A 14,913-nucleotide genomic window follows, 5' to 3' on the forward strand; every position below is an offset into this window, starting at 1 on the left:
ATAGTGATTCTGTCAAGGTGTGTCATAGGCTGGGACATGAGGTGCAGAGGGAAGATTGAGGGAGTAACATTTGTCTTAGAAGACAGTGTTATGAGCAATCACCAAATGAATTATTAATATAGTCACAGAGACTAATAAGATGGATAATTTAAAATATAGCATCGTTTATGTAACGTTTTATCATTTCTTTATTTTTTAACATACTGGGGTCCTCAAAAAGGGCAATAGTTGTCATCACTGTATTTAATCAGCTTTATCTGTTGGTAAATTGTTAGATAATATCACTCATAGATACCCTTATTCAGTTTGGACCACCACTGTTCTCCGATTTTGCCTGATACGTGCTTTCTGCTACCGTTGCTAACATCTTCCCCCAGGAACGACTCTCTGTTCTTTTTCTGCAACTCTGAATTGAGCTTCACGTCTGGGGAGGGTTTTACAGCTTCCCTAGTTTTTGAGGAAGAGCATCATTTGCTGGATTTCTTGAAGCTCAGAGTTATGTTCTCTCGTTTCTTCCTCACTGACACTAACGGAAACCCCTCTGGTGCAGGTTCCTTGGTTTAACTGCTTCGTCCCTCCGCGACCGCAGTTCACAAACTGTGCTCGTAAATACTGGGTGAAATAAAAGCTGTGGTGAAATTCCTAAAACGGGACACTGCTGGGTGAAAGTACTAATGATTGTCCCACCAAAGTCTGACTTGCTAACGAGAAAACCAAAGCAACCATCACCTAACCTTGTGTCTCTTCCCTACCTGACTCTAACGTGTCCCTTCACAGAGTGGTGTGGACAGCTCACCAAGGCGTTTCTCTTTTTTGGTCAGAACCTTGAAAATTTTGCCAGTGTCTCGATCATTCAGATGTCTCTCCTGTTGGTGCGACAGTCCCCTTTGCTTCTGTCCACACTCACCCCAAAGGCCCCGGGTGGCTGTCCTGCTCCCTGCAGACACATCACACGTAACAGGCGTCATTTACACACCTTGCTGGCCCAAAACAGTGTCTTGAGCAGGGAATCTTTTAGTTTCTCTCCCTAGATAATCATATTGTAAAATTATTCATTAACTCTTGTCTTTTTTTATTCTGCATCTCATATTCTGTTGGCAGCAGTAAAACTCAGTTTTTGTTTTGCCTTCAACATGTGAATAGGTCTGGCTTTTCAATCTTTGAGACAAGAAAGTGAGCACATGGGCCTGCAATTCCTGCTTCCCACTGAACCCCACTTGATTTGCCATCTCTTCACAGTGAGGGAGGGATACGGTCACTGTAAGATTCGTACGGAAAAGGATGTATCTTTTACTTTTTTGTAGCTCCATCCATGGAACCTCGCATTTAAAAAAAACAACTTGTTTTGATTCAGGTAGTAAAAGTATTTTGAGAAGTAAAGGTCTTCTCATTTAGTCACTTGCTGATTTTTATATTTTATTGCTCATTTCCTTATAAAAGTGGACTCTTTAAACTTTTAAAAGTAGAGTAGCTCCATAAATATTCTAGGAGCAAATGTCAAGTTCAGATTTTTGTTGTCTTTCTTTCAAAGATGGTGTCCTCGGGGGTTTAACTCTTTAGATCAAGTGATATTCTGAAGGATTTGATTAGCAGGCGTGTTCCAAGAGTAACAACGTGGGGTACAGTGAGGTCAGTGGGGTTTCATGGCTTTTGCTGCACAAGAAAAAAGTATTTCAATTCACAGCAAAGTGCCAAGAATGAACTTGAGCTACTCCCATTTGTCCGTGTAGCGTTTCACTTCTCTCTGTGGTCTACTTGTAATTTCTAGACGCCCCAGAAGTTGAGGGGGTTGGAATGGTGCAATCGGAAAAGCAATTGGGTGGTGCTTGCACGATTATGTTTTTTTGGTTTAATTTTCATTTAGAATGAGTCACTTTGATATTTCGAACAATTTCCTTTGTCCACAGAAGCAAAATAAGCCGGTCCCATGATATTTGTGGAAAACAAATATGAAGTCCTTCTAAAGAATTCCCACATAATATGTATATTTTAAACATCAACCACTTGGAACCATCTTAGAGTATTTTTTATGGAACATACACTGTTGGCGTTTGCTTTTTTTGTTTGAAAGTTGCCATCTCCAAAACTGATTTTTGTTGGCAAACACAAAGTAAAAAGTAAAACTGTAACTCCAAAATCTTTAAACATTATTTAATTTAACTTAATTATTTAAATATTTAATTTGGATTCATTGAAAGTAAGAGTTTGGCTTTATTTCATCTTAGGTTACATTTTCTGTGTTTGCGTCTTTTCAGAGAATTATGAGAGTGCTCTGAAATCTACATAGCTTAAAAAAAATTCTATCTGACAAAATAAAAATTAAAATTATTAAAATGCTTTCTGAAAATTGTAATAAAAATCTCTTAAAACGTATACATTATAACCCAGCAATCCCTCTCCTGGGTATCTACCCAAAAAATCTGAAAACATTTATACATAAAGACACGTGTGCTCCAATGTTCATTGCAGCTTTGTTTACGGTGGCCAAGACATGGAAACAACTGAAATGTCCTTCGATAGATGAATGGATAAAGAAGTTGTGGTATATATACATAATGGAATACTATTCGGTGGTAAGAAAAGATGATATAGGAACATTTGTGACAACATGGATGGATGTTAAGAGTATAATGCTAAGCGAAATAAGTCAGACAGAAAAAGCAGAGAACCATATGATTTCACTGATATGTGGTATATAGACCAAAAACAACAAAAGAACAAGACAAGCAAATGAGAAACAAAAACTCATAGACACAGACAATAGTTTAGTGGTTACCAGAGGGTAAGGGGGGTGGGGGGTGGGAGATGAGGGTAAGGGGGATCAAATATATGGTGATGGAAGGAGAACTGACTCTGGGTGGTGAACACACAATGGGATTTATAGATGATGTGATACAGAATTGAACACCTGAAATCTATGTAATTTTACTAACAATTGTCACCCCAATAAATCTTTTAAAAAAAGGTATACATTATATATTAAACTTTCCTGTTTGCTTAAAAATCTTTGAAAACATGCTAGGCTCATTTGATGTACACTTTTTAAGTTGTGGTTATATATATATATATATATATATATATATATATATATATATATATATATAAAACAAAATTTATCACTTTAACCATTTTGTAGAGTTTTCAATTTTCCAGATTGATCATAATCATTTTTACTCAATCTGTTGCATTCGATGTATTTAAAAGCATGAAATAAAATCTGATCTCTGAGCCCTCTGACTTAGTGGTCAGTACATGTCTTAAATTCAATCCATACTCTAATTTAAGAAATCCAGATGCGGAATTTAAGAATATCAAAGTTTGTAAGATTTTTCTTTATTAGTTTCCTGTTATGTAAACAAAGATCTTTAGAGAGGATTTGTGTCAGGATGTTGGATGTTGGGATGGCCGTGTGACAATAGATGGACAGTCAGTGAGTAGGTGGCTTTAGGAGCCTTGTGTCACGAAGATCCATGCTCACCGTCACTCCCCCCACAAACCGAAGATGCCGTTTTACTACGAATATGTTCATGCTTTGGTGAGGGCCAGAGTTTTTCTGACATCTTTAACATTACAATGCATAAAACAATGGTAACATCAAGAAATTATTATTCTAATGGCATATATTAAACCAGAATCTGATTTTTTTCCTATTGTTTTTAGCCATATTTGCCAGTGCATGGTTGTCAATAATGCATTTGCTTTGCCAAAGACTCAAGGTGACTTGTTTGGGGACCAGGCTAGATTCTGGTAAAGTATTCCATGTGACATCTAAAGGTCCCTTTTCATTACCACTAGCTGCTTGTGAAAGGCCAACCTCCGATTTTCTGGAGCCTTTTTCTGAACATGTCCTTGTACATTTCAGATATTGTTAAGCTACTTCCACCTCAGGTGGCCCTGAATATTTCGAGGCACTTATTTTAAGCCCAGTCGGATAAAATAATTCAAATTCAAAGAGGAAGTGTTACCAAAAAAGCATGCTTGAAAATTGTTAAATTGGCAACAGGGAACTACATTCATTCAGTTTTTATGCCTTTCTCAAGATGTCAGCTCGGCGCTTCTCCTGCCCACTCCCACACAGGTCTTTCTTAAACCTGTCTCCTTGCTTTCTTTTCTTCATATAATTTATCAGTATCTGAAATTATCGTGTGTTTTTTTCTTTAACGTATGCTTGTCTTTCTCATTACACTGGTAAAATAGAAGACACAGTAATTCTGTGAATCGGTCCGTAACTCCATTCCCAAAGCCCAGGTCAGTAACTAGAAGATGGTAGGTGCTCGAAAAATAACAATTGAATGAATGACTCAAGTAGCTTCATGAGTATCCAGTTTGTGGCACCTTTTAAAGTCAACTTAAAATCAAACCTTTGCAGTTGCCAGTGTTTTCCTGTGTGTTCCTTGATGTGTTTGAAGAAAACACAAGTGGGTTTTAATGTTACTCGGTGCCAGCACATAATTTGAAGAAAGAAGCAGATGCAAAGAGCTCATCTATTTTCCTTAGTTAAGTGAAAAACATTTTGCCGTTCTGTTCACATCAGTATTGTTTGTGCCACTGTGCTCGTTAAATCTGACGACCGGTAGCTAAATCGCATCATGTGGTGTGTGATATTTGCCGGTATTGTATTTCACTTCTCAGTGTTGAAGGTGATTAGCTCTGTGTAGTTCTCCAGCCTCAGCTTCACATTATGTCAGGATTTGCAATCACTTGGGACTTGCTTTGAGACACAACACACATTCCCCACTTTTTCCTGATGAGCTTTGGTAACTGGACGAATGCCTCCATCTACCAGGCAGAAAGATCTGGTTAATGTTAACTGTCATTGCAAGAAGCAGAGTTTCTGTCAATAACATTAAAAAGTCTAACCTACTGTACACAAAATACTAGCCATATTATTAATGTATAGTATGTGATGGCATACAGTTAAGGGTTAGGGTTCAATTCTGATTCCATCATTCGATAGCTGCATCACTTTGAGCAAATTATCCTTTTGGTACCTTGCTCTCTTCATTTGTAAACTAGGGATATGCTACCTAGATCATAATGTTGTTGCAAGAATGAAAATTGCTGCTATTCATTAAGCATCATAAACAGAACAGAGGCTGATCGTAGGTGCTATACGTTTCAGCTGTTGTTAACAATTGTTTCCACTTTAGATGGGGTTTTAGTTCCATTTTATTAGCTAATTTTCAGCTTAACTAATGTGCATGCTAGCCAGAATTTGAGCACTGATTTGCCCAAACAAAGTGAAGACAGTGGCTGAATCTGCCAGAGATACTAGAAATGAGTGGCTCTTAGGGTTTGCATCGCTTTGTGCACAGAACCTGTGGACTGGCAGTGTCCTAAGAAAGAAAGACGCGTCTTCTTAGAGTTCACTCAGACTCAAGGCTACTTCCTGTTCAGACCAGGGTAATTTTCTGCGTAGACAAAATATTTTCTTCAAACGTAGCCATCACAGTAATTTCAGATAATGAAGGAAAGTAGCATACGCTTACTGTGAGAGACACCCAGGAACGACAGCTTGTCTTTGATAGACTGGTTAAGTGAATGCCTTTAATAGTTAGGAATACACTGACTTCTCCAGATTATCCCAGCGTCTGAGTGTGGGGGCAGCAAAGGCTTTGTGCTTGGAGTCTGAGCAAGGCAGGGATGACCTGACCAGGCTCCAACCAGAAGAGCAGAGGGGCAGCAGTGGAGCGCAGGGTCCAGGCGGGTCTGCAGAGCACACACCCTTGTTTTCCCACACATTCCTTTTATCAAAGTCATTCAGTGACGCCCTGTAAAACTGGACCTCTGTTCTGGGCCAGTAGAATAAATGGGTGGAGTTGCGGGTACGCGGTGTCCCAAACGCGCCAGCTCAGCGCCACTGGCTCTCCGGGCAGCAGTGGGATGGGATGCAAATCCAGCTGTCTACACTTTCCGGTTTCTGTCCTGAGTGTGTACACGGTCCCAGGAGCAGCAGACAAATGTGAGTGACGGTCATTGCCGCCATGATGACGAGGTTATTGCATTAGTTTGCTGTGGTAACGGCGCATCACAGAGTAGCTTAAACAGTAAACCTCTGTCTTCTAACAGTTCTGGAGGCTGGAAATGAGAGACCAGAGGGAGTCAGCAGCCCCCCGCCTCTCCACCAAGGTGTTTCCCTCTTCATGTGGCGTTATCCCTCTGTGTCTCTGTCTTCACATGGCTGTCTTCTTAAAAGGACACCAGTCATACCAGATTACGGGCCCGCATTATTCCAGTCACATGTGCCAGGCCCTATTTTCAAATGAGGTCGCATTCTGAGGTCCTGGGGTCAGGACTTCAACATGTGGATTTCAGGGGGCGCAATTCAATCCAGGATAGGTGACCATATCTTTTTATTGTCCTAATTGGGACACTTGTGACTGTGAAAGGGAGCATTGATTCAGGATAAGCAGTATGAGCTGAGACTGCCTCAGGCAAACCCGAATACATGGTCACTGTACCTATGAGGTGGACATAATTTACCTCATTTTTGGAGGCTCGGTGAGGTGAAATATCTTTCTCAGAGTTAGGATTGGAATGAGGAGCAGTATTCAAGCTCCTCAGGACAATCAGATTCCAAAAAGGGAGGCAAGGCCATGCTTTTAAAAGAAGTTAACCTTTTCATGGTGATAGAGGAAATTTAGCGATTATGAAAGAAAATAATAGCATAGCCTACTAGATGAGGCTTAATTAGCATCTAAATTACTTGATAACTGCATTCATTGATTTTGTTTGCTGGCTATTCTGTTGGTGCTGGAGAGCAAAACCACACATAAGTTATGTGACATGAAGAGTAGCTGTAAACGAAAGACAGACAGAAGTTTTGTATTTGCTAAAGGAAAATATTTTATGTGTTGGTCTTTGATTGCAACCAGGGTCTAGCATCTGCCATGTCAGTATTTAAATGAGGGAATAAATAGTGATTTGGAGTAACTGTCCTTTGTATGATCAGACTAACTGGAGGGCAGCTTCAGATTCCTCCTGGAGATTAACTTTTGTCACATTTTGTCACATTTCAAAGTAGAACATTTTAAAACAATGTGATGTGTATGTGTATGCTTGCTTGTTTTGTATAATGGCTTCTAGATAACCTCTAGATGAGAGGTCCTTGCTTTTATCAGAAAGTGTGGATCAACTACTACTTAGTTTAATTACCAATGGTTCTGTTTAACATGTACCAATTCTATGAAATGGTTTGGAAACTCATCATCCTGAGATAGAATATGAAATCCTTTTTTTTTCTAAACCAACTGCCCACGAAGCAATTGAAGACCCTCAGAATGAGCAGTACAGTGACAGAACAATCAGACTCACGGCCAGGCCACTGCTGGCATTGCCAGGGTGTCTGCCCCGCCGTACATGCAGGGCGGTGGGGACAGGGTCCGGGTGCGGGAGGAGGGTGATGGCACATGCTCGCTTTGCTGCCTCACGTTTTGCTGCCATGAAGCCTTCCTGTTTTGTAGGTGAGCGTCCTTACCAGTGCCCTTACTGTGACAAAGGATTCAGCAAAAATGACGGACTGAAAATGCACATTCGGACTCACACCAGGGTAAGATTACAGCCTGTCATTCATATTGCTCATAAAAACCATACTTCTTTAGAAAATATTAAAAAAAAAAAAAAAAAAAGAAAAAAAGAAAATATTTAGGTTTACATGAGAAAATAAAGGTGACATATCACCTTTCTATATAAAAATTGTATGTTTATATTTATGATGGACATTTAGGGATTTGTTTTGAAAGACAAAGCAACGAAAGAAACAAAAATCCAAATCCCAAAAGAGTCCCCATTCTTTGAACTGTGACTCCATTTTCAGGGGTAGTAGGAGTTATAACCGACAAACTGACAAATAAACACCCTGTGACATTTTAACACTAACAGATGAGAAGGTGCTGTCTTGCAGGGTAGTTGACAGTGAGAGGAATGCCCTTGAATAGAGGTGAGTCTGTCAGCGTGTGGTCATTCATACGCATGAACAGGTATATTTGCAAGAAAGCTGTGGAAAATCCTGGAAATGGTTGGGAGGGGTGGAAGTCAAGGAAGGACAGCTCCCTGCTTTGCAGGCGTGCCCGGTGCGTCAGTCTTTTTTCCCAGGGTGCTCTTTGTTCCTCGGCTGTACTCTTCCCTCCCTGACGGCCGTCATTCTGTTGTAGATGGCTTTCCCAGGCGCAAGCATCTGCCTCACATGCTGTAACCAATGTGAGCAGCTCCCCCTCCATCCAGCTCGTTTCTTAGCCTACTGTTCAGTTCGGGGCACAATTAGATTCTTTCTATGAACTTGCCATGGGAAAACTGGATGTTGTTTTCAATAGCTCTTCTTGGTTTTGCTCCATCCATCATTTCACTGCATCCTCTTTCTCAGAGTTCCTTTAAAGTGTGGCCTTTAATGGGCTTACGGTCTATATAGAAAAGACATTTTCAAAACTTAAGAGCCATGCCTCATCCCCTTAAGAGCAATTCAAATTCGGGCCTCTCCTGGATTTCACTTTTACCTTAGCTGTAACATAAAAACTTGAGAGAAAACACATAATGATGATATCCTTTCCAGTATAGTAATGCTTTAGCCTTCCACTTCACTTCTGTGGGCCGTAAAAGCTACCCTCCAAGGTTCTTAAGAAAGTTCTCTTCTGGTTTTTGTGGTGGAGGAGAGAGGCCGCCTGTCTGCTCATTAAAGCAAACCCACAGCAGGTTTGTCATTCTGATTTATAATATCATGCCTGTCTTGTACGAACATTAGAAACTGGAGAACCTCCAAGACGTTAAATGGCTCCATGAACAGGAAAGGGTTAGGCAGATATTACTGCTCAGAATAATAGGATTTAAATGTACGTATTCAAAATACTTATTTTACAGTGAGCCTTATTCAAGAGGTGGGAGTTAGTTTCAGTGTGGCTGTTATTTTATGTGTGTGTGCAGTGGTCACAGTGGCCAATAATGTGTTTTAAAGATGCCGACGTACACGCAGCGGCCCTGGGTCCTCTTGTCAGACTGGAGATGTTACCAGAGCCTTCGCCCCTGGGTCCCTGTGACACTGTGTCCTGTGCTTACTGTCACAGACATAGTTACGCCACAGAAGAGGCCGTTTCAGTCACTTCAGGAAAAGGAGACCATTTGGGTTTTCCCAGGAAAGTGTGTGATTTCCAATTCAACTAACTTGTGTTTTACTTTATTTTCATCTGAAGTTTATTCATTAGAATGACACAAATAGTTGAAATAAATGCAAAGCCCAGCAGGGATATGCCAGGTCCCGTTCTGGTCCTTCACATTTACGAGTTCATTGAAGGCTCCCGGCAATTCAGCCACGCCTGGAACAATTCACTGCAGCTGCTGTGAGGAACGTGTCGTATGATCCCTTTGTAAATATGAGAAACTGAGGCACAAGTGAGTCAGGAGCAGAGTGGGGACTGGAACCCAGGCCAACGGGCGCAGAGAACACCCGCTCACCTACTACAGACGTTGGGCTTTTATTCTGATCTACTTTCCTGGGTTTTCTCAAATGAAACCAAAGGCAGTAATGGCCCCACATTTGTAAGTCTCGTGTTCACATGAATATTTGAGCCTTGACTCAGGGATCCCGAAGCTGCCTCAAGGTGCCCAGGTGCAGGCTGGTACCTTTGCAGCAGGTTGTACCGCTCATTGCTCATGAGGATGGCCGACCTGGCTTTGACTCCGGCGACCCCCTGGGCCTGGACTTCAGACAGACCCCCACACAGCTGGTGGAGAGGTCCAGCAGGAAACAGGGTCAGGAAACACCAGCCTTGCGGGTTGGGCCTCAGACTCTGCTTTCATTTTTCATTTTTCTTTCTTTTTTTTTTTTAAGATTTTATTGGGGAAGGGGAACAGGACTCCACTGGGGAACAGTGTGCACCTCCAGGACCTTTTCTAAGTCAAGTTGTCACCCCTTTAATCCCAGTTGTGGAGAACGCTGTTCAGCTCCAGGTCCAGTTGCCGTTGTTAGTCTCAAGGGGTGACTCCCTCGCGGGATTCGAACTGGCAACCTTGTGGTTGAGAGGACTCACTCTAACCAACTGAGCCATCCGGGAGCTCAGCGGCAGTTAGTATTTGGATAGCTCTAATTTCAGATATTTTTTTGTCCCATTTCAAAAGCTAACTTTCATTCCATTACAACAATAACAAAAACTGTATCATTCAGCAAGTTACATCTTTAAGGTTTGGTGGGTCTACACAAAATGCCACGCCAGGCCGGTTCCTGCGTGGACGCCTCAGGGAGAGGACTCAGTCCTGTCACTCTGGGTATTGTTTATGGGGTGCAGCAAGGGACCACGTGGGGGAGATAATTCTGCTAAAGGCCTACTTTTACTAGAAGGCTGAACAGTCATTCAGTCTTTCTTGGAGAGGCCAGGCCTGGTCATTCATTCATTTCCTTCAATATATTTTCCTTATTTTTAGTTTTCAGCATGCTGACTGTGTTATACTAGATGTGTTTTTCTCTGTATTCATCCTGCTCCGTGTGTGCTGTTATTATTAGTTAGTAACAGTAGTTTCACTTGTTTCTCCCGACCCACTCTGGCGGCGGCAGCCTCTTTCCCTGAGCTCGAACAGAGACGCAGCAGTTCTGTGCTCCATCTTGGTGACTGTTTAGCTAACCTGCTTGTCCCATGACCTTCATCCACAGAATACCTCATGACGTTGGGTTCCAAACAGTGACGTGGATACCCAGCTTTTCTCCTTGTTAGGGAGGGGGTGACATTCTCTGTAGCTTCCCACATCCCGAGACCAGTAACGGATTCGCAGCTGTCTAGGTTTGCCACGATCCCTTCTTCCACTTAATGGCTGTAGATTCATTTTCTGTTCCTTGGCAGCTGATGGAAACAGAAGTCCTTACTCGGCACGTCCAGGTATCACCGCCTTTCAGCCAGGGAAGCACCCCACTTACAGGCCGCAGGCCACGGGCCGTGTGTACACGGGGCCCTGCCCCCCAAGGTGCAGAGGTCAGGCTCCGGCTGAGGTCTTGCATTGGGAGCCTTTCGGGGCTGTCAAGGTCCTCACCCTGTCTGCCATGTCTCCTTCCCCTCGTGGGCTTTGTCTTTGCCTGGGGGATGGAGAAAACAGCTTTTGGGGGAATCAGAGCCTCTTTGGGGGCAATTTTCATACTGTGGACACTGCGGCTTGAAACCAAGACTTTTTAAAACAACCTCAAGAGGAAATACGAATTTTCCCAGGGCTTTTAGGCTTGGAAATGCTCCCAACGTACTGCCAAACCCCCTCTCTGTATGCCTGCGGTCTGTCTGACAGGTCTGCTGACTCCCCAGATCCGTCTGAGGCAGACAAATGTCAGTGGCTTAACTCTGTGTGGAACGTCTCAAGTCCATCGAGTACATCGCACTTAGGGACAATAGATCACCTGGAAATCATGGGCCGTGGGTTTTCTTGTCTCGGACGCATTGAGCCAGAACACTCGCTGTCAGGGAGCTGGGGACATGCTCACAAATATCCATTTTGAAGCATCAGCTTCAAAAGAAACTGTTGTTTGTGTCCATTTACCACAGAAAGCTTCACGTCTTGTTTAATCACTTTTGATTTTCAACACGAAAAGCACCTGGACCTATTAGAAAGTTATTTCAGAAACTCTGCCTTTTGAACACCACTTAAAAACCCCAATTAGCTTCCACAGGTCTGAGGGGTCTGAGTTCACAGCTGTCTCTCCAGCCTGGTTTGCAGGAAGAGGCAAATTAGTTCTTACAGATATTAAAATGGAATTACTTGCCGTGGTCAATAGTAGCAGCGAGCCTTTTATGTTGTTTGATATTTTGTCACTTTGCTTTTATGAAACTTCCTGGCCCGGTTCCTCAGGTGGTCCAGATTGTTGGTGGGTTTAACAGACGTGTGCACTTTGCACGTTCTACTGACACCGTGTAGCGAGAGTCCCCCAGACGGAGGGGGTGTCTCCGAGTCCCCAGGCACCGAGCGCTGCTGGGTTTAGCCAGAAGCTTTCGGGTGCTGTGCTGGAGCAATTTGAAAACTATGCAAGAAAAAACAAACAGGAGAAAACGTGAACAGAGCACGCAGCTGGTCAGTCACGTGGATGCCACGGAAGCATGATGTCGAAGGAAAGAGAAGGTGAAGTCCTTCTGGGTGAGGAGGTTCGAGGAGGAAGAGGAGGGAGGCGAGGCTGCTAAGGGAAGAGGCCAGCGGAACTTCTCCAGCTATGAGGGCATCGCGTGGCATTTCCGCCGCCTGGTTGAGAAGCACAAGGGGTCTTGTCAGGGGGAGACCCAGCTGGGAGCCTTCATGAACGCATGGAGAAGAACGCAGGTGAGGCCTGCAGAAGAACCTCGAGACAGACGCAGGCACAGGTCTGTTGAAGTGGGCAGGGCGTGGTGAGTCGACCCCGGGAAATGCTACAGAGGGTGGCTTTTGAGTTGAGCTTTGAGGAATATTGGGGAGGGCTTACTATGAAGTGTGATCAAATAATACCGTGAATGTTTACATAAAAAATTATTACAGTAAAAGACACCTTGCCATTAATCCCTCTCAAAATACTCCTCACTTTGAACACACTTATCCCATTGTTCTTGCCACTGTCTGAAGCAGTTCTGGAAGTCCTCTTTCATGAGAGTCTTCAGTTGCACTGTCATGGCTGCCTCCATGTCCTGAATCATTTTGACTTTGGGGAAGAGCCAGACGTCACACAATGTCAGATCTGGTGAATACGGTGGATGAGGACACACCGTAATGTTTTGATTTGACAGAAATTGCCATATACCAGAAGTGATGTGTGACATGGAGCATTGTCATGATGGAGGATGAAGCAAAGACACTCATGAAAGAGGACTTCCAGAACTGCTTCAGCAAGTGGCAAGAACAATGGGATAAGTGTGTGCAAAGTGAGGGGGGGCAGTATTTTGAGGGGGATTAATGACAATGTGTCTTTTACCGTAATACATTTTTTAAAAATTTATTGGGGTGACAATTGTTAGTAAAATTACATAGATTTCAGGCGTACAATTCTGTATTACATCATCTATAAATCCCTATAATACATTTTATTTAATGTAAACATTCACCGTGTTTTTAATCATACCTCGTAGGTACTTGGAACCACCCGGGGAAAGTGAGAGAGGTGCCCACAGCTCTAGTCAGGGTGGCCTGTCCATGGTGACAGTCTGAGGATGTATGTTGAAGTCTGATGGCAACTGACAAAGGCTGGGCCTGGGGACTCGGTACGAGTACTGGAAGCACGTTTTGTTTTGTGTGATGTGTTTTCTGGGAGGGACATGAACAGCCCTCTTTGGGAAGGTTGCTGTGAAGTCCTGCTCGAGGGGGACCTGAAGGAGGCAGGAGGGGAGGCGGGGAGACCCCGGCAGAAGCAGGCTGAGGCCAGGTGCGGGAGCCATGCCAGGTGGCCGTGGGGTTGGCAAGTAGGCACAGATATTAGAGACACCTCTGACATACCGAGGGGTTTGCACGCGTAGTGTTTCTATTAGGTGGTGAGTAATGGGGAGAAGGAAGTACCGATGAGCCTGGATTCCCAGTAAGGGCGCTGTGGGGTCTGGTCGTGTTCCCTGGAGAGATGGGAGGTTGCCAGTAGCTTTAGGGGGGCGTTGCTGGGTCACACTGTACAGGCTGAGAGCTTGGAAGCACACTCGCTACTTCTGTTTTTACCGCTAGGTGAGAGGAAGAGATTAAAAATAAACTGAATAGCTTTTTAAAAAGTTTATTATGATTTCACAGGAAACTTTTAAATTTGTTTTCATTTTTTTATTTTTCTAAACTTCATCAGCTTTTGTTCTTGTGTGGACAAGAGGATATGGCTCATTGCCACTATTTGAAAATACCTTTAATTTGGTTTTATTGTTTCTAGAACCCACATATTTCTTGGGGAATTTTATATGTCTTGTAAATGAATTATTTAAGATAAATGGCTTTAAGGTACCATGTGTTTTATTTGGCTCAGAAATTATACCTGCAATTGAACATTCTTATTCTGTCACAGTCAGCTCCCTTTCCTTTGTAAAAGGGAACAATTATGCCATTTGAAAAATAACTTCCTTTTCAGGGACTGACAGCATCATTTTCTCCCTAAAAAATATGATTTTTCTGCAGAGTTTTTTAATGGTACTTTCATTTTCATTCAATATTTCTATGTCTAATTTGATTTTTGGGGAAAAAAAGAAAGTCCTGTCGCTCTAAAACGACACATTAATTGGAGTAACGGTGCGGTAAGGTTGTCGCCGAGGAGGTTGCCATCACTCTCCCTCCCCAGGTGCGCTGCTGCTCTTTCCATCAACATGTAGGCCGACTTCCCTTCCTTTGAATCGGGGCTGACCTTGGTGACTTGCTTGACTAGTAGAATGTCCCAGAAGGAATATTCTAATGCCGCAGAGGCAAGGTCAGAAGAGCCCTTACCGCTTTCTCCTGTATTTCTTGGAACCACCCCCCATGCTGCGAGGACCCCAGGTCACATGGCGAGGCCCCAAACAGGCACTCAGGTACCAGCCAGCACGCACCCCTGGAAGTAAGCCATCTGGACACCGAGCCCAGGGGAGCCTTGGGATTTCCACTGCAGCCACCTCACTGCAAGCTCTAAGTAAGGACTGTTTGCGGGGCCCACTCAACCCACAAAACCACGACACACAAGTCATTTTAGATGGCTGTGTTTGGGGTGGCTGCATTTGAAGTGATCGGTGCTTATTCAGCTGTTAGATAACTGGTGCCAAGTGTGAAATACTGCACACCTGCTGAACAGGTACAGTTTTGATGTGTAAAATGTATTTGGAGGGATCTGCTCATCCCTGCTCCTGTGGGTACAGCAACAGAGCCGGATGTCACAGAGGGGCCTCCTTAGTTCTCGTCTGTCACATGACCCTCAGGGACTGTGACCACAGCTGGGATCAAGATGATGATGTGACAGGTGATGATGTGACTCAGTACCCAGATGATATGACAGGT

The 14,913-nt window shown here is 43.3% G+C and overlaps 1 protein-coding gene across 1 annotated transcript in view; it reads left to right on the forward strand.

Annotated features, from left to right (window-relative positions):
- The window catches only part of PRDM5 (PR/SET domain 5), a 120,688-nt gene that overhangs the window by 81,547 nt on the left and 24,228 nt on the right, over nt 1-14,913 (forward strand). Inside the window, 1 exon segment of the mRNA XM_074338556.2 lies at nt 7,464-7,549. Within this exon segment, the coding sequence (XP_074194657.1) occupies nt 7,464-7,549 (86 nt within the window).

Source organism: Rhinolophus sinicus, chromosome 15 (genome assembly GCF_057876585.1).
Source record: "Rhinolophus sinicus isolate RSI-liver-muscle chromosome 15, RSI-T2T, whole genome shotgun sequence".
Classification (NCBI taxonomy): domain Eukaryota; kingdom Metazoa; phylum Chordata; class Mammalia; order Chiroptera; family Rhinolophidae; genus Rhinolophus; species Rhinolophus sinicus.